Here is a 19,173-nt window from a genome sequence, read left to right as displayed (position 1 = left end):
CTCCTCAGGTGTGCAGCCTACGTCTCAGGCTGCCTTCCCAACCTGGGGAAATGGGGTCAGTGTGTGTCTTTCATGCTCACAAAGTACCACCTCTTCCCCAAGTCACGTTCGATCACAGGGAGCCGATCTTACATAGATAGTAATGTAATTAAGTCCAGCGAAACGCATTCCTCATCAAGACGCGGAATCTCAGGCCCACGGAACGTAGGACGGGTCACCCCCGCTCCCCGCTCCCGGCTCCCTCCGCCTCTAGTCCCCACTCGGTCGTAGCCAAAGCCCGGAACGCTGGATCCAGGCCCGGAAGAACGGGACCGCGAACGGGAGCGGCGCCGCCGGCCGGGAGCCCGTGGCACCGGGCATGCTCAGTGGCGCGGCCGGCTAGGTGGCCCCGAGAGCTGCACCCGGATCTGCTCGGCGGCGGCGGCGGCGGCGGCGACGTGAGCGCGCAGGGGGGCGGCGGCCTCGCCTCGTCTCCCTCTCTGCGCCTGGGTCCGGTGGGTGACGCCAAGCGCCGGAGAGATGTCGGATTTCGACAGTAACCCCTTTGCGGACCCGGATCTCAACAACCCTTTCAAGGTGAGCGTGTGGTCCCCAGCAGTCTCCCGCCGCCGCGACGCGTCGTTGTTTGTGAAAACGACAAGTTCCTTCGCGCCCACTGAGCCCGCCCCTCGGCTCCCCTCAGCCGCCTAGACTGGGGCTCGGGGCCGCCGCACCCCATTTGGGGGTCGCGCCGCGGCCCTCGCACCGCTCGTTTGGGGGTTGGAGTGGAACGTCTTCTGCCTCTCCCGCCGCCCCCTCCGCACATTCCCGGCCGGGGAGGGTCGTGCCCTCGCCCGGGAGTGGGCCCGCGCGTCGGGAGGGTCCCTGGCCCGTCTCTCGGGAGCGAGGAGAGTAGAGCGCAGGGCAGGTGAAGTTGTCACTTGACAGGCGAGTGTGGCCGGCCGGGGCCGGGCGGGGGCCGGGAGGCGGCGGAGGGGCTCGCCTTCGGGTGGGGTTGTCATGGGGACCCGCGGCGGCGGCGAAGAGCTGCGTGGGGTGATGGCAGAGGTGTAGAAGAGAGGTGAGGGCGCCGAGTACGCTGCAATTAAAAAAAAAAAAAAAAAAAGGTTGTGTTTTTATTTTTTAAACTTGTGTTGCTCCCACATACCACCAGCGGCGCTGCTATCCCCCCTCCCCCCATTTGATTCGGGTTGAGAGTACTGATATCAAAGCAGAAGTGAAAAATAAATAAACACACCTGGAAAACAATAGTGCACGTGGACGACCATCTTCTTACCTAACTGCTCTTAGTAAGGTGAACGACGGGATGTTTTCCAAGCTGCTAGTGCGTCACCAGTTCTCTGGGCTGTGTGAGGATAGCATTTCCTATATGAGCTGCTTTCCTTCTTGGAGTCAACCTTATCAACCCCAGCTTTGGAAGGGCTTGGCACAGAAACGGGCAAATGAGGAAGGAGGCTAAGATGTTTATGATCTGTGCTTAAACTAATGCAACATCTGAGTAAATACCTATTTAAAGAATAATAGTCTGTTTCCTAATGAGCTCAGCTGCTTACACGTGTAATTTGTTTCCAGCTGTTGGTCGAAGTTTATTAATTTTTTCTGGATATGTGCAATAGTAACTTTAATTTGTAGTCACACAAGTGTCACTTCTGCCTTGAGTTTACATCTCATTACTCCTGGTTTTGTCTCTTATGAATCCTGGAAGGGGGTGGCACCTGGCTGGCTCAGTCCGTGGAGCATGCTACTCTTGATCTTGGGGTTGTGAGTTCAAGCCCCACGTTGGGTGTAGAAATTACTTAAAATCTTAAAAAAATCCTGGAAGGGAAAAATATCCCTTTTTTTTTATTATTGGCTTTTTAATTTAATGGAGGATTATTATACTTAAATGATCCTGGTTATTGACAACTTGATTCACTGTGTAGGAATGTAGAATAGATTCAGTCTACTATTCCTTTGCTCCTAGTGTCCTTTAAGCAAATTCTGTGCAATCGGCCTGGAACTTTCAGGCTTTTATTGCTGATATGGTTGCACTTTAAGGAGAGTACTTTCCTCCCCTCCTCACCCCCTCCACCCATTTAGTATTTGGTATTCCATCATTCCGTGTTGTGGAAAATCAGATTATTCTTTAATCATAGACATTCTGAACACATATTTCATAACTTGCAGAATAGGTGTTATTTTTAAATATTTTGAAGGTATAATATTAAGAATCTGTTAGCTATTCCTAATTCAGATAATTTATTGATGTTATTTATTTAGCATCTAACAGTTTGGCTCTTTTCTATTTGGTCGTTCCATTTAATGGCTCATTTTGTATAGCTGATTCCCTTGTTAGGGCAAGACATTGTTTTCTTCTTAACCTGGACTGTTCTTTGGTGACATCTGATGTTGCCATGACACTTTGCTTTTCTGCCATACGTATGGTCGTTGTAGTAATTCTAAACCCAAAAGTGGCTTTATTTTTATTTTTAAAATTTTTTCCCAGAGTAGTTTTAAAGATTTATTTATTTTTATTTTGGGGGGGGAAGTATGAGGGGGGGAGGGAGAGGGAGAATCCTAAGCAGGTTCCACACTCAGTGGAGCCTGATGTGAGGCTCAATCCCACGACCCTGACATCATGACCTGAGCCGGCTCAAGAGTCAGCCACCTAACTATGTGAGCCACCCAGGCTCCCCTCCAAAAGTAGTTTTAAATACTCATTTGTGGTGACATAATATTATACAACTTTTTTGTTGCTTATAAGGTGGATGCACTCAGAGGACAATGACTATTCAAGTCCAGAAATGTTTCAAGGGATGGATAATCTAGGCCTAAAGAAGATTTGGCTGTACACATGTTCCTGTTTATGGCCTTACCCTGTTTTTGGTGACTGTCACAGCACTGCATATCTGACTCTTTATCTTTCCATTTGTGTCCACCCGCCCTGCTTCTTATTTATTTATTTATTTAAATTTATTTACTTGACAGAGAGAGACAGTGAGAGAGGGAACACAAGCAGGGGGAGTGGGAGAGGGAGAAGCAGGCTTCCCGCGGGGCAGGGAGCCCGATGCGGGGCTCAATCCCAGGACCCTGGGATCATGACCTGAGCCGAAGGCAGACGCCCAACGACTGAGCCACCCAGGCACCCACCTGCCCTGCTTCTTAAAGTGAAGCTTTATATCGACTGTATATTTTTTCTTCTTATGTATGATTTTTGAAATAGCATTTCTGATCCTCTCTACTTAAATATAAAAGTTCCTGGTTTTATCTTTTTTTTTTTTTTTTAAAGATTTTATTTATTTGGGGGAGAGAGAGTGAGCAAGCAGAGCAGGGGGAGGGAGGGGCAGAGGGAGAAGCCTGCTCCCCACTGAGCAGGCAGCCCGATGTGGGGCTCGATCCCAGGACCCTGACTTCATGACCCGAGCCGAAGGCAGACGCTTAACTGACTGAGCCACCCAGGCGCCCCTGGCTTTATCTTTTTGTTAACTTAGGATCATCTTTCTTTTCAGATCTGTTCTAATTTTCAGTATTGCAATATTAAAAAATTTCGTATTTTCAAAATATGATATTTCACATTTAGCAACCATCCTAATTTCTTCTTGGTTAAAAGCTATTTGATTTTGGGGCACCTGGGTGGCTCAGTCACTTAAGTGTCTGACTCTTGATTTGGGCTCAGGTCATGATCTCAGAGTTGGGAGATTGAGCCTGGCATTGGGCTCCACACCAAGTGTGGAGCCTGCTTAGGATTCTTTCTTCCCCTCTTCCTCTGTCCCTCCCCCACGCCCCTCTCTCCCTCTCTGAAAAAAAACAAAAAAACAAAACCCCAAAACCATAAAACAAAACCTGTTAGATTTTTTGTTTTTTATTTAAATTCTATTTAGCATATAGTGTCATATTAGTTTTATTAGTAGAATTTCATGATTCATCACTTAAATACAAGTGCCCTCCTTAATACCCATCCCCCTGCCCGCCTCCCCTCCAGCAGCCCTCAGTTTGTTTTCTATCGTTAAGACTCTATTTTGTGATTTGCTTGTCTCCTTCCCCCCATGTTAATCTGTTTATTTCTTAAATTCCACATGAGTGAAATCACATGGAATTTGTCTTTCTCTAACTTGTTTCACTTAGCATAATACACTGTAGCTCCATCCACATTGTTGCAAATGGCAACATTTTCATTTTTTGATGTCTGAGTGATATTCCATTGTATATATGCACCACAACTTCTTTATCCATTATTCAGTGAACATTTGGGCACTTTCCATAATTTGGCTATTGTTGATAATGCTGATACAAACATCAGGGTGCATATGTCCTTTCGAATCAGTATTTTTGGATCCTTTGGGTAAATACCTAGTAGTGCAATTGCTGGGTCGTAGGGTAGTTCTATTTTTAACTTTCTGAGGAACCTCCATGCTGTTTTCCAGAGTGGCTGCACCAGTTTGCATTCCCACCAACAGTGCTAGAGGGCTCCCCTTTCTCCATATCCTTTGCCAACATTTGTTGTTTCCTGTTAATTTTGCTAATTTTAGCCATTCTGCCTGGTGTGAGATGATACCTCATAGTAGTTTTGATTTGTATTTCCCTGATGTTGAGTGACGGTGAGCATCTTTTCATATATCTGTTAGTCATCTGGACGTGTTCTTTGGAAAAATGTCTATTCATGACTTCTGCCAATTTCTTGACTGAATTTGTTTTTTTGGGTATTGAGTTTGATGAGTTCTTTATAGATTTTGGACACTAACCCTTTATCAGATATGTTATTTGTAAATATCTTCTCCCATTCTGAAGGTTGCCTTTTAGTTTTGTTGATTGTTTCTTTTGCTGTGCAGAAGCTTTTTATCTTGATGAAGTCCCAATAGTTCATTTTTGCTTTTGTTTCTCTTGCCTCCAGAGATGTATCTGGTGAGAAGTTGCTATAGCCGATGTCGAAGAGGTTGGCTGCCTGTGTTCTCCTCTAGGATTTTGATGATTCCTGTCTCACATTGAGGTCTTTCATCCATTTTGAATTTATTTTTGTGTGTGGTGTAAGAAAGTGGTCCAGTTTCATTCTTTTGCATGTAACTGTCCAATTTTCCCAACACTATTTGTTGAAGAGACTTTTTTCCATTGGACATTCTTTCCTGCTTTGTCGAAGGTTAGTTGACCATAGAGTTGAGGGTCCATTTCTGGGCTCTCTATACTGTTCCATTGATCTGTGTGTGTTTTTGTGCCAGTACCATACTGTCTTGATGATGACAGCTTTTTCATGTAACTTGAAGTCCAGAATTGTGATGCTTTCAGCTTTGCCTTTCTTTTTCAAGACTGCTTTGGCTATTTGGGGTCTTTTGTGGTTCCATTCAAATTTTAGGATTGTTAATTCTAGCTCTGTGGAAAATGCTGTGGGATTTTGATAGGGATTGCTTTGAATGTGTAGATTGCTTTGGGTATCCTAGGCATTCTAACAATAATTGTTCTTCCAGTCCATAAGCATGGGATGTTTTTCCATTTCTTTTTGTCCTCTTCAATTTCCTTCAGAAGTATTCCATAGTTTTCAGAGTACAGATCTTTTACCTCTTTGGTTAGGTTTATTCCTAGGTATCTTAGGGTTTGTTGTGCAGTTGTAAATGGATTGATTCCTTGATTTCTTTTTTTGCTGCTTCATTATTGGTGTATAGAAATGCCACAGATTTCTGTAAATTGATTTTATATCCTGAAACTTTAGTGAATTTGTGTATCAGTTATAGCAATTTTTTTGGTAGGGTCTTTTGGGTTTCCTACATAGAGAATCATGTCTTCTGTTAATGGTGAAAATTTGACTTCTTCCTTGCTGATTTGGATGCCTTTTATTGCTTTTTGTTGTTTGATTGCTGAGGCTAGGACTTCCAGTACTATGTTAAATAACAATTGTAAGAGTGGACATCCTTGTCTTGTTCCTGACCATAGAGGAAAAGCTGCCAGTCTTTCCCCATTGAGGATGATATTTGCTGTGGGCCTTTTGTATATGCCCTTTATGATGTTGAGGTATGTTCCATCTATCCCTGCTTTGTGGAGAGTTTTTATCAGGAAAGGATGCTGTATTTTGTCAGATGCTTTTTCTGTGCCTCTTGACAGGATCATATGGTTGTTACTCTTTCTTTTATTACTGCAGTGTTTCACGTTGATTTGTGAATATCAAGCACCCTTGCAACCCAGGAATAAATCCCATTTGATTGTGATAGATGATTCTTTTAATGTACTGTTGGATTCAATTTGCTAGTATTTTGTTGAGAATTTTTGCATTCATGTTCATCAGTGATACTGGCCTGTAATTCTCCTTTTTAGTTGTCTGGTTTTGGATTCAAGGTAATGCTGGCCTTGTAGAAGGAGTTTGGAAGTTTTCCTTCCATTTCTATTACTGGGAGCAGTTTGAGAAGAATAGGTATTAACTCTTCCTTAAATGTTTGGTAGAATTCCCTAGGAAGCTGTCTGGTCCTGGACTTTTGTTTGTTGGAGACACTGATTACTGATTCAATTTCTTTGCTGGTTATTGGTCTCTTAATTTTTCTGTTTCTTCCTGGCTCAGTTTATATATTTCTAAGAATTTATCCATTTCTTCCAGATAGCCCAGTTTATTGGCATATAATTTTTCATAATATTCTCTTATAATTTTTTTATTTCTGTGGTGTTGGTTGTGATCTCTATCATTTGTGGTTTTATTTTTTTTTTTAAGATTTTATTTATAGATGAACCATGAGAGACTATGGACTCTGAGAAACAAACTGAGGGTTCTAGAGGGGAGAGGGGTGAGGGGATGGGTTAGCCTGATGATGGGTATTAAAGAGGGCACGTACTGCATGGAGCACTGGGTGTTATACGCAAACGATGAATCGTGGAACACTACATAAAAAACTAATGATGTAATGTATGGTGATTAACATAACATAATAAAAAATTTATTTTAGAGAGGGAGCATGAGCAGGGGGAGGGACAGAGGGAGAGGGAGAGAGAGAGAATCTGAAGCAGACTTCAGGCTGAGTGCTGAGCCTGACATGGGGCTCAGTCCCATGACCCTGAGATCATGACCTGAGCTGAAATCAGGAGTCGGATGCTTAACCGACTGAGCCACCCAGGTGCCCCATCGTGATTTTATTTGGGTCCTTTCTCTCTTCTTTTTGATAAGTCTGGCTAGGGGTTTATCAATTTTATTTTCTAAGAACCAGCTCCTGGTTTCATTGATCTGTTTTTTTGTTCTTTTGTTTATTTCTATATCATTTATTTCTGCTCTAATCTTTATTCCCTTTTTTCTGCTGGCTTTAGGCTTCATTTCTTTTTGTAGTTCCTGTAGGTATAAGGTTAGGTTGTATATTTGAGATTTTTCTTGCTTCTTGAGGTAGGCCTGTATTGCTACATAATTCTCTCTTATGACTGCTTTTGCTGCATCCCAAAGGTTTTGGACTGTCATGTTTTCATGTTCATTTGTTTCCATGTATTTTTTTTTTTTTTATTCTTTAATTTCCTGGTTAATCTCATTCTTTAGTAGGATGTTCTTTAACCTCCATATATTGGTGGTCTTGCCAAATTTTTTCTTGTCGTTGACTTCAAATTTCATAGCATTGTGGTTGGAAAATATGCGTGGTATGATCTCAGTCTTTCTGTACTTGTTAAGGCCTGATTTGTGACCCGGTATGTGATCTATTCTGGAGAATGTCCCATGTGCACTTAGAATGTGTATTCTGCTTTAGGATGAAATGTTCTTAATATATCTGTTAAGTCCATCTGTTCCAGTGTATCATTCAAAGCCATTGTTTCCTTATTGATTTTCTGTTTACATGATCTGTTCATTGCTGTAAGTGGGGTGTTAAAATCCCCCACTATTATTATTATCAGTGAGTTCCTTTATGTTATTGTTTTATATATTTGGGTGTTCCCAAGTTGGGGGCATAAATATTCATAATTGTTAGATCTTATTATTGGTTAGACCCCTTTGTTATGATATAGTGCCCTTCTTCATCTCTTGTTACAGTCTTTGATTTAAAATCTAATTTATCTGATATAAGGATGGCTACTCCAGCTTTCTTTGACATCCATTAGCTTGATAAATGTTTCTCCATCAACTCACTTTCAATCTGCAGGTGTCTTTAGGTCTAAAATGAGTCTCTTGTAGGCAACATATAGTTGAGTCTTGTTTTTTATCCATTCTGATATCCTGTGTCTTTTGATCTGGAGCATTTAGTTCATTTACATTCAGAGTGATTACTGATAAGAATTTAGTGCCATTGTATTGCCTGTTAAGTTGTTGTTTCTGGAGATTTTCTGTGTACCTTTCTAGTCTTTGTCGTTTTTGGTCTTTATCTTCCACTCAAAGAGTCCCCTTTAATATTTCTTGCAGGACTGGTTTAGTGGTCACAAACTCCTTTAGTTTTTGTTTGTCTGGGAAACACTTTTATCTCTCCTTCTATTCTGAATGACAACCTTGCTAGATAAAATATTTTGACTGCATATTTTTGCCATTCAGCACGTTGAATATATCCTGCCACTTTCTTCTGGCCTGCCGAGTTTCTGTGGAGAGATCTGCTAACCTTATCTGTCTTCCCTTGTAAGTTAGGGATTTCTTTTCTCTTACTGCTTTTAGGATTTTTTTTCTTTATTTCTATATTTTGCAAATTTAACTGATTTGTCTTGGTGTTGGCCTGCTTTTGTTAATTTTGATGGGAGTTCTCTCTGCCTCCTGGATTTGAATGTGTGTTTCCTTCCCCAGATTAGAGAAGTTTTCAGCTATAATTTCCTCAGTTAAACCTTCTGCCCCATTTTCCCTCTCTTCTTCTGGGACTCCTATGATATGAATATTACTATGCTTTATGGAGTCTCTAAGTTCCTTAAGTCTGCATTCATGATCTAATACTTTTCTTTCCTCTTCTTTTTCGCTTCATTATTTTCCATAATTTTATGTTCTGTATCACTTATTCATTCCTCTGCTTCTTCCATCCTCTGCGTCCTTCCATCCATTACATCCATTTGGTTTCATATTTCAGTTTATAGCGTTTTTTAGTTCAGCCTGACTAGTTTTTAGGTCTTCGGGTTCTGCAGTAAGGGACTCTCTGGTGTCTTCTATGCTTTTCTCAAGCCCACCTAGTATCCTTATGATTCTTGCTTTAAATTCTGGATCAAGGGGCACCTGGGTGGCTCAGTTGGTTAGGCATTTGACTTCAGCTCAGGTCATGATCTCGGGGTCCTGGGATTGAGCCCTGCACTGGGCTCTGCACTCAGCGGGTGGTGGGGGGTCTGCTTCTCCCTCTGCCCCTTCCCCCCACTTGTGCTTACACACTTTCTTTTTCTCTCAAATAAACAAAATCTAAAAAAAAAAAAAATTCTGGATTAGGCACGTTACTTATGTCTGTTTCAAGTAGATCCCTGGCTGTGACCTTTTCTTGTTCTGTGGGATTAATTCCTCTGTCTTGGCATTTTCTTCTCCACCTTCTTATGTGTGTTAGGAAAGCCTATTATGTTTCCTGTTCCTGAGAGTATTGACTTTGTAAAGAATAGGTCATGTACTGTTGAGGGCCTGGTGCTTCAGGAAGTGTCTCTGGTGTATGCTGTGTGCATTGTGCTGCTCTGTTTTGCTTGCTCTTTCCCTGAGGTCAGTCCTCTGCAGAGTTTCTCCTTGCCTGCAGTGGGGAGTATTTGGACGTTGGCCAGAGTGTGGCGAATTTTAACCAGGTATACTCTGGTCTGCTTGTTAAAAGAGACCTGATGCTATTTCCACTCGAGCTGAAGGTTTGCAGGACTCTATGGTCAGTAGATGTGTGTGTGTGTGTGTGTGTGTGTAGGGGGTGTTGTGCTGGTCTTCTGGGGGGGCCTGCTGTGTTGGTTCTCAGACATACTTGCCTGAGGAAAGCAGCACCTGCCAAGTGCACAGGGGCAGGGCTTGGTGTAAGTGGTTTATGCCACTCTTGGCACTGTGCTGCTCATTGAAGTTAGTTTATGCTGGGGGGCGGGGGAGAGTAATGGCGCCTGCCAACTTGTTTGTCTTCAGAGAGGCAAGCCACCTCTTTTAGATGTGCTCGAAGAAGGGGGAATCATCTCTCCCAGTGTGTCCTAGGGGATCCTCAGATCATTCTGTCTGCCCTGGGCTGTCTGCACTCCTTCTCCACAGGAACACTGCATCACTTGCTGGGCTCCACACCCGCCATGCCATGGACCTCTAAAATTCTAGTGGTTGAGCCCTGTGGTTGTAAAAACTCAAAAAAATCAGTCCCTCTCGTTTTCCCAGTCACTGGCTTTGGGGAAATGTCATCTTTGTGTTATCCCCTATGCACTCTCTCTCTCTCTTTTTCTCTCTCACCTCTCTCCATGACCAGGGTTCCCTCCCCTCCAAGGCACCCGTGATCCTCTTCTCCCCCAAATCATGTCTCGACATCTCCTACCTTCCATGATGTGGCCTTTTATCTCCCTCTTTTTGTGCAGTTTTGTTCTTAGAACAATTTCTTGGGTGTTCAGAATGATTTGATATTTATCTCGCTGAGTTCCAAGGACCAGGCAAGCCTGGGGTCCTCCTCCTACTCTGCCATCTTAGCTCCTCTGGGCTTTAGCATTTTTTTTTTTTTTTTAAGATTTTATTTATTTATTTGACAGAGAGAGACACAGTGAGAGAGGGAACACAAGCAGGGGGAGTGGGAGAGGGAGAAGCAGGCTTCCCGTGGAGCAGGGAGCCCAATGCAGGGCTTGATCCCAGGATCATGACCTGGGCCAAAGGCAGATGCCTAATGACTGAGCCACCCAGGTGCCCCTGGGCTTTAGCATTTTTAATGAATGATCAGGTCACCAGTTTATTATGAAGGCTACAATTCAGGAATGGCCCAACAGAGGAGATTCCTAGGGCAAGGCCTGAGTGGTGAACACCTGGCCTCCTGGCATGGCTGTCTCCCAATACCTCCACAGGTTCAACCCGGAAGCTCTCCAAACCCCATCTCCTAGGGTAGGCAGAGTGAACTAAATGATCAAAACCTAGTTGATTTCTATTGCTTTTTCAGTTCTTCAAGGTTTCTTTTCCTTCACTTTTCTTCCTTCACTGTTAGGAGCACTTTTGCCAGCATCTTCATTTGAGCTGTCATGAAAATAATTTCTGAGGATAATCTCCTTAGATAATGTAACTGTAATGGCTTACTTAATAATTTGCTGGATTCAGTTTTTTTTTTTTTTTTTGAGCTCCTGCTTGATTCTAGTGGTTGTGATAGGCTAAGTGAAAGAGTTTTTGGAATTTGAATAGTTTTTATTGTGCATCAAGAAACTTGGAGTACCTGGAAATATGTAATAATCTGAAAAATAGATTATTATGTGAATGTTTCTGAGAATCCACTCTTGAGTTGTTATAATGTGGCTTTAAAGCTAGAGAGGAAAAAATAGTTTCCACATAGTCAACATTTATTATTTTATGTTGCTTGTTCTGTTCACTTATTTATTCAGTAGATACTGAAGAAATATATACCCTTAAGGTTATTAATCTAACATGTAGTTAAAAATGCTTAGAAAGTAAAATAAAAATAAAGTAAAATAACCATCAGACATTAGTAGTATAATATGGGTCTTATAAGTCAGTGTAAATGTATGAGTAAGTGCCAGAATGAGTGTAGTTTATTCAAAGGAGAGAAAAATTACTAAGTGGTAAGAAAACCTTCATACCTTTTAATATGTTTTAGCATATTAATATGCTTATTGATTGGATTGGAAAATTCATTTTGGAAATAACATTTTATGTAGTTTTTAAAAATGGAATCAAATTTTCATAGCTGGGAAAGGAAAATTTTTTTTTTTTTTTTTTTAAAGATTTTATTTATTTATTTGTCAGAGAGAGACAGAGCACAAGCAGGGAGAGTGGCAGGCAGAGGGAGAAGCAGGCTCCCCGATGAGCAGGGAGCCCGATGTGGGACTCGATCCCAGGACCCTGGGATCATGACCTGAGCTGAAGGCAGCCGCTTAACCGACTGAGCCACCCAGGCTCCCCGAAAGGAAAATCTTATAATGGATTTATTCAGGTCTCATTCTGTGGATGAAAAAAAGCCCAGAGATAGGATGATTGCCAAATGTAAAATATCTTAATTTCTTCTTGATTAAAAACTATTTGATTTTCATTGCTAACCTGCTCATTATCTTATACCCAGGTGTGGGTGGTACAGAATTGGCACTAGAATATAAATCTTATTCCTAGTCTGTTACTGATGGCACTCTATTTGCTTGTTGTTTGCATTTCTGACACCAAATTCTTGTTTTGGGACTTTGTACTTTAGGCTCTCATACAGAGATAGCAGAGGGTAGTAACTAAAGGTTCTGCTCAAGAGTTTAAAAAAAAAAAAACCCTGCATTTGATCCTGGCTTTGTCACTAACTAGTTGTAAGACCTTGGAATGTTAACTTAGCCTCTCCATACATCTGTTTGCTCTTCTGTAAAATAGGATAATAGGACCTTCCCCATAGGGTTGTTAATCGGATTAGATGAACATATATTTAGGTTGTAATAAGTGCTCAATGCATGGTGGCTTTAATTAGATCATAATAAGTAGTATTAATAGTAATTCAAGAAATTGTATTTAATTACAGTTAACCATATTCTTAGCTTATTAATTTAGTGAAGTTCATGTTTTTTTTTTAATTGATGTATAGTTGACACAATGTTACATTAGTTTCGGGTGTACAACATAGTGATTCCACAAGTCTATGTTATACTATGCTCACCACAGGTGTAAGCTACCATCTTTCACCTTACACTATTATAATATGATTGATTACATTCCCTATATTGTACTTCCCTAAGACTTACTCATTTCATAGAAGTTCATGTTCCTTTAGACTTTTCAAGAGTGCTAGTATTTGTTGGGCAGGTCATAGTTGAGGAATCAAGGCCAAACATAAGTGGTTTGCCCTAGGTCACCCTGCTAGACCTGACCCAGGTTGTCTGAATTTTAGTGCTTTGTCACTACAAAGGCTTCCTCCCTAATAACTCTGTTCTTTTATTTTGGGCCTCAAAAATTCTACTCTTTTAAAAATAATCTCTTAAAAATGGGCTACAATTCAACATTCTTTTTTATGATATCTAAGTTACAATAATACCAGTGGTATCCTAAGAGTTTAGCTGGAGTTGAAAATTGAAAACCTCGGGGCACTTGGGTGGCTCAATCGTTAAGCATCTGCCTTCAGCTTGGGTCATGATCCCAGGGTTCTGGGATCGAGCCCCACATCGGGCTCCTTGCTCGGTGGGAGGCCTGCTTCTCACTCTCCCACTCCCTCTGCTCTTGTGTTCCCTCTCTCGCTGTCTCTCTGTCGAAAAATAAATAAAATCTTAAAAAAAAAAAAATTGGAAACCTCATCATTAAAAATGACCCATAATTCAAGAATGTTATCTATTTTGTTTTCATTTACGGTTAGTTGATGTCACTCTTGCCTTACCCATTTAAAATTTGTGACTGGAGATTGGACAGCACTAGGAAAGAATTTTGAGGATTTCTTCTGTGATAGTCTAACATTGCAAACTTGAGTCATTTCTTTTCGGCTACATTCTGTCAAACAAGACACAAAGCCGGACCATATTCAAAAAGGAGTGGGAAGGATTAGATTGTACTCCTTGATGGGAGGAGCTATGTTCCTCCTGATATAGACCTAGGAACTGAAGAGCTATACCCAGCATAAAATGGTGAGGTAAGTACAGGATAACCCCAATAGACATTCCCATTCAAGTAGGGGAGGAATGGGAGACAGGTAGCAGTTGCTGGTCTGTGGCAAGTCTGAAATCCAGCCAGGCCCATTTGTCAGGGTCTCCTAACTGGGGCAGTGAGTGTTCCTTGAATAGGGCCAAGTTCTACCTGGAAGTCTTCCCCTAATCTATTATTTTCTTCTGGTTTTGGTTCCACCCTCTGGTAAGTCCTTTTTTTACTGTAAGAAATGTTTGCAGCTGAGTAGCACTTTCAGTGTGTTTCTTACCCACTGGAAGTTGGGAGTCCAGAAGCTTCTTTTCATTTTGAAATCTCTGTTCCTTTTAGTCCAGTCTGGCCCATTTCTCTTAACAGTTTTTTTTTGTTAATTTTACCAGGGTTCAAACTATCCGTTAAAACACATCTGTAATTCATTTTGAGACCATCTTTTTTACTTAAGGTAGAGCGTCAGGGTGCTCTGCATCAGTACTATTAAGATATGTAGAAAACTTGTCTAGCTTGAGCATCTCCTATGGCTCCTGAAAGCTCTCAGGCAGGTACAGTGGGAGGCTGTTAGTGTAGTGGGGTACCTCTTAGAGATGCTCCATGGCACAACTAGCATTTGAACATGATTTTATTTTGGTATCATGACTTTAACAATAATCATAATTGAGATGGTAATGCTAAAAATTTTGAAAGTAAACTTCTTTTGCTGATACTAAAAAAAGATTTTTTTGGCATACAATTAATATTTAGTAGTGCTGAAATGCAGATACAGGAAATTTATAGGGGGTTTTCTTAATATGAATCACTGGAGAGATATAGTTCCTGAAAAATATATATTGGATTAATGAAACTAGTGATGAGTTCCTAAAGATGAATCTACAGTGTTCTGTTCTTGTCCAACCCTCAGGTATTGTCTTCAATTCCAAGTGTGTATTTAAAGAGTGGTTGGAACAAAATAGGATGTGCCCAAAGAAGTGAGAATGGCCATGGGTCTGGAATCAGGTCCTAGGAAGAATAATTTAAGCTTAAATTACTCAATGGATTTAGTCTACAGGAGGCTAAAGGGAAGTATGAGATATTCAGATACTTGAAGGATCCTTGCTGGGCTGAATAAACCTGTTTTTGCTTCAGAAAAAAAAAATTAAGGCTAATTGGCAGAGTTTACATGAAGGTAGATTTTGTTCTAAAGTAAAGATTTTTTTGAGAAAGAGTGAGAGAGAGAGAGAGGAGCAGGGGGAGGGGCAGAAGAGAGAAGCAGACCCCCGCTGAGCAGGGAGCTGGAAGGGGGGGGCTCTGTCCCGAGACTCCGGGATCATGACCTGAGCAGAAGGCAGATGTTTAACCGACTGAGCCACCCAGGTGCCCCTAACATAAAGATTTTTAAAGATGTATTAGAATAGCCTGATGACGCTTTCTTTGGTATGGAGTTCCCCAGCAGTTGAAGGAATTCAAGCAGAATTTGGATGATGTACCAGAGATGCTAAAGTAGAGATTTTTGTGTCTCAAGTTTTTTTTTTTTTTTTTTTTTACTTTGAAACCATATAATTGTTGCATTTTTGTACCTGTATGGACCATTTTGTGAATGCACAAATTCTCTCCTGTTGTAATCTATTAGATATTGGGATTGCATCTGATCATATAAGCTAGAGAGGAGGCTTTATATTTTAGCAGCCTGCTATGCTCTGAGCCTCAGAGTCAGCTGAGGAAGCAGCCCTGAGTGGTTGCTTACATGATAGATGATCGTTTCCTTTGTTGTGTGACTCTTACCATGCTGTCCTCACTTGACTAATCTTAGCAAAGTTACTTGGCCCAAGGAAAGTCCTTCTCTGAGATGATCAGGAGCAGTTAGGATTGCTTGGTGGAAAATTTTGCTCCAGCAGTAACAGTGATAGTTAAGTGAGCTATCTTTCTCAGGAACTTGAACTGAAAGCACAGAGAAAAAGTCCTGTAGTTACAGTGGAAATAACCATGGAAAGATAAGGGGAAAGAGCCAAATTATCTAATCACAAAATACTGGAGTAGTAATTGACCAGGGCTTTTGAGGGTCATTTTCTATAATTCTTGTTTCTTATTAGAGCTGCTCTTGAACTACATGTTGAGGAATTCTAGTCTTTGAAACCTGGCACCAAGATATGTATCTTTAAAATATCCTCCCTTCCCTCAGCATTTGAGGTGACTTGAGTCTGTTTCAACCAGAATTGCCAAAAGGTAGTTGGGAAGTAACATTTTCTTGACAAAACCATGATAGAATTAAACCTGTATTTAGATCAAATATAGATCTAAATGAAAGAATACAGGTCTACATGATATAATTAAACCTGTGCTTAGTTTTTGGTGATAAGGTAATGAAAATCCAAACACAAGGAGATGTTTTTAAATCACAAGAGGGAAATTTCCCAACTTTCAATAGGTGAAGGAACTAAAAGATGATGTGTAGGGGGGCCTGGGTGCTCAGTCGGTTAAGCGTCTGCCTTCGGCTCAGGTCATAATCCCAGGGTCTTGGGATCAAGCCCTGCGTTGGGCTCCCTGCTTAGCGGGGAGTCTGCTTCTCCCTCTCCCTCTCCCTCTCCCCCGGCTTGTGCTCTTTCTCTCTCACTCGCACTCTCTCTCAAATAAACAAATAAACCAAAAAAAGATGATGTGTAGAGGTTGGTTGGATTTGACATTGTACAGAGTCCCCTCACCACTTTTATAACATTTCATTTGTTTCTACTGAGACAGCCTGTACTGCCCTATAGCTTTTGCCTTCACATTGTAGAAAGTGTTGGAGGCCTGTGTTCCCCTTCCTTGTGCAAGAACTGCCGCAAGAACTCTTTGTAAACCTGTACAGAGAGCAATCCAGTAATCTCCCTGGCATTTGGTTTTGAGTGCTTTTAAGAATTAGTAATGCCAGTTCATTATTTGATGGGCTTTTGGGTAGTTGCCACCCTTCAACTATGATGAATAATGCTACTGTAAACATTTGTGTACAACTTTTTGTTTGACACTTGTTTTAAATTGAGTATGTACCTAGGAGCGGAATTGCTGGGTCATATGGTAACTATGTTGAATCATTTGAAGAACTGCCAGACTGTTTTCCACAACGGGTGCACCATTGTATATTGGAACCAGCAGCATATGAGGATTCTGCTTTATCTACATTCTCGTCAACACTTATTATCTGTTTATGATTCTAGCCATCCTAGTGGATTTGGAATATCTTGTGGTTTTGATTTGCATTCCTCTGATGGCTGTATCGTGTTAGCTTATTTTTATGTGCTTACTGGTCATTGTATATCTTCTTTGGAGAAATATCTATTCAGATCCTTTGCCTATTTTTAAATTGGGTTTTTTGTCTTTTTTATTACCGAATTGTAAGAGATTTTTATACATTCTCGATACAAGTCTTTTACCCAAGTACAGTTGAGCCTTGAAGAACAATGTTTGAACTACATGGGTTCACTTATTTTCAGTAAATACAGTATATTACTGTAAATGTGTTTACTCATCCATATGATTTTCTTTTCTCTAACTTTATTGTAAGACTATAGTATATAACATATAACATACACAATATGTATTAGTTTTTGGGGTGTCAAAAGTTATACTGACTTTCTGTTGCCCCTGGGGGGGGTCAGCCCCCCTAAGCTCCTGCATTGTTCAAGTGTCAACTATATATGATTTGTAGATACTTTCTCCTATTTTGTCAATTATCTTTTTACTTTCTTGTTAATGTCCTTTGAAGCACAAAAGTTACAAATTTTGATTCAGTCTGAATTATATTTATTTTGTGGTTTGTGTTTTGATGTTGTGTCTAAGAATCCTTTGCCAAATCTGAGGTAATGAAGATTTACCCTTATGTTTTTTTCCTAAAGTTTTATAGTTTTAGCTCTTAAATTTGTGTTTGTGATTCTTTTTGAGTTAATTTTTGCATATGGTGTGAAGTAAGGTTGAACTTCATTCTTTTGAAAATGTGGGTATCCAGTTGTTCTAATACCATTTGTTGAGCAGATTATTCTTTTCCCGTGGAATAATCTTGGCACCCTCTTCAAAAATTTCTGTATTCTTTCTTAATCTTTCTTCTTGCAAAAGAAATACTTTTATCTAAAAAAGCCCTTATACTTTATGCAAAATGGCTCCTAAGTACCTGAGTGCCCTACAGTATATATATTAGCTTGCCTACCTTCCAAAGTTGCCAGAGCTAGTGTTGCAATTGCTTGTAAATCTGTGCTTGCATCAGTACTTTTAGAATGCAGTTACGAACACATTATCAGTATTACCAACTTGATACTTTTCCTTTTTTTACATATATTTTACAGAATATAGATGAATTACTGAATTTATTTTTGCAGATAAGCAGAAATATTAGAGCCTCTTTACTAAAGCAAGGAATGTATATGGTAAAATGCGTTTTGAGTATTGGTGAGATTAAATTAGGAAGAAAGGATTTGTGATAGTTATACACTGATAGTTTTAACTTGATAATAGAAGAAAAAAATCAGACATTTGAATGCAAGTGATTTAGTTTATGTAGCTGTTAAAAGTTTTTGCTTCACAAACAGTCAAAACAACGCATAGTGTAGAGACAATATATGTAGAACAAATACTGGAAGTTTTTGCTTTCTCAAAGAGATACAAGCAGTGTCAGAGTCATATATGTGCTATTGGTAGCCATTTTAACTATGGCTATCTTTTTTTTTTTTTTTTAAGATTTATATATTTTAGAGCAAGAGCAAGCATGAGTTGGGGGAGGGGCAGAGGGAGAGAATCTTCAAGTAGACTTCACACTGAGTGTAGGGCTGGATCCCATGACCTATGACATCATGACCTGAGCTGAAACCAGGAGTCAGACCCTCAACCACCTGAGCCACCCAGGTGCCCCTTCCTATGACTATCTTCTAATGGTGGTTAGAATCCTCATGTGGTGATTTGAAATACATATGGAAAGTGGTGAGAAATGGAAGTAGGAGGTGATAGGAAAAGAGCATCAGGAATAATGTTAGAGATGGCCAAGGGCTGGTATAGTAGTATAATTTTACCACCATTTAGCAATTTTACTAAAGCTTTTGAGGCTTGTCTTAGGTGGATTTAGTCAGTCTTGTGGTTTTATTTATGGCGTAGCATGCTTAATTTTTGGCATCTCAAATAGTCATAGATTTTAGTGAATTGCTTACAAGTCAGTGGTGTATTGTAAAAATGCAAATTAATGTATTTCCCAAGGTTAAAAGAAGTGTATTGCATACTTCTATTTGATTAAAAAAATTTCTTGTGGAAATGTTTGTATTTGTGTCTCAGGGGAACTGAATCACCATTTAGCATTGAGTTCATAAGAAAATGTTCTATGAAGTACATATATTACAGAGAGGCATTTCTTTGTTCTTAACCTGGTATTAGGGGCATTAGAGGAAGGAGTAAATGAAATTTGTGGAGGTTTGTCCTCACTTGTTGAGGGGAGGAGGTAAAAGGGTGGCTCTGGAACCAGGCTGTCTAGATTTGCTTCTCTACATCTTTCTTGAGTGACCTTAGGCAAATTACTGAATTTTTCTGCCTTCGATATTGGTTGTTTTTTT

The 19,173-nt window shown here is 40.5% G+C and overlaps 1 protein-coding gene across 1 annotated transcript in view; it reads left to right on the top strand.

Annotated features, from left to right (window-relative positions):
- The first annotated feature begins 365 nt into the window (after positions 1-365).
- SCAMP1 (secretory carrier membrane protein 1) overlaps positions 366-19,173 on the top strand; it is a 122,849-nt gene continuing 104,041 nt past the window's right edge. The window contains exon 1 of the mRNA XM_036082621.2: positions 366-576. Coding sequence (XP_035938514.1) covers positions 520-576 — 57 coding nt within the window. The 5' untranslated portion in view covers positions 366-519. The remainder of the gene's footprint in view (positions 577-19,173) is intronic.

The sequence above is a fragment of the Halichoerus grypus genome, chromosome 2, assembly GCF_964656455.1.
Source record: "Halichoerus grypus chromosome 2, mHalGry1.hap1.1, whole genome shotgun sequence".
Classification (NCBI taxonomy): domain Eukaryota; kingdom Metazoa; phylum Chordata; class Mammalia; order Carnivora; family Phocidae; genus Halichoerus; species Halichoerus grypus.
The sequence above is the reverse complement of the archived record's forward strand: the minus strand, read 5'-3'. Positions and strand labels throughout refer to the sequence as shown.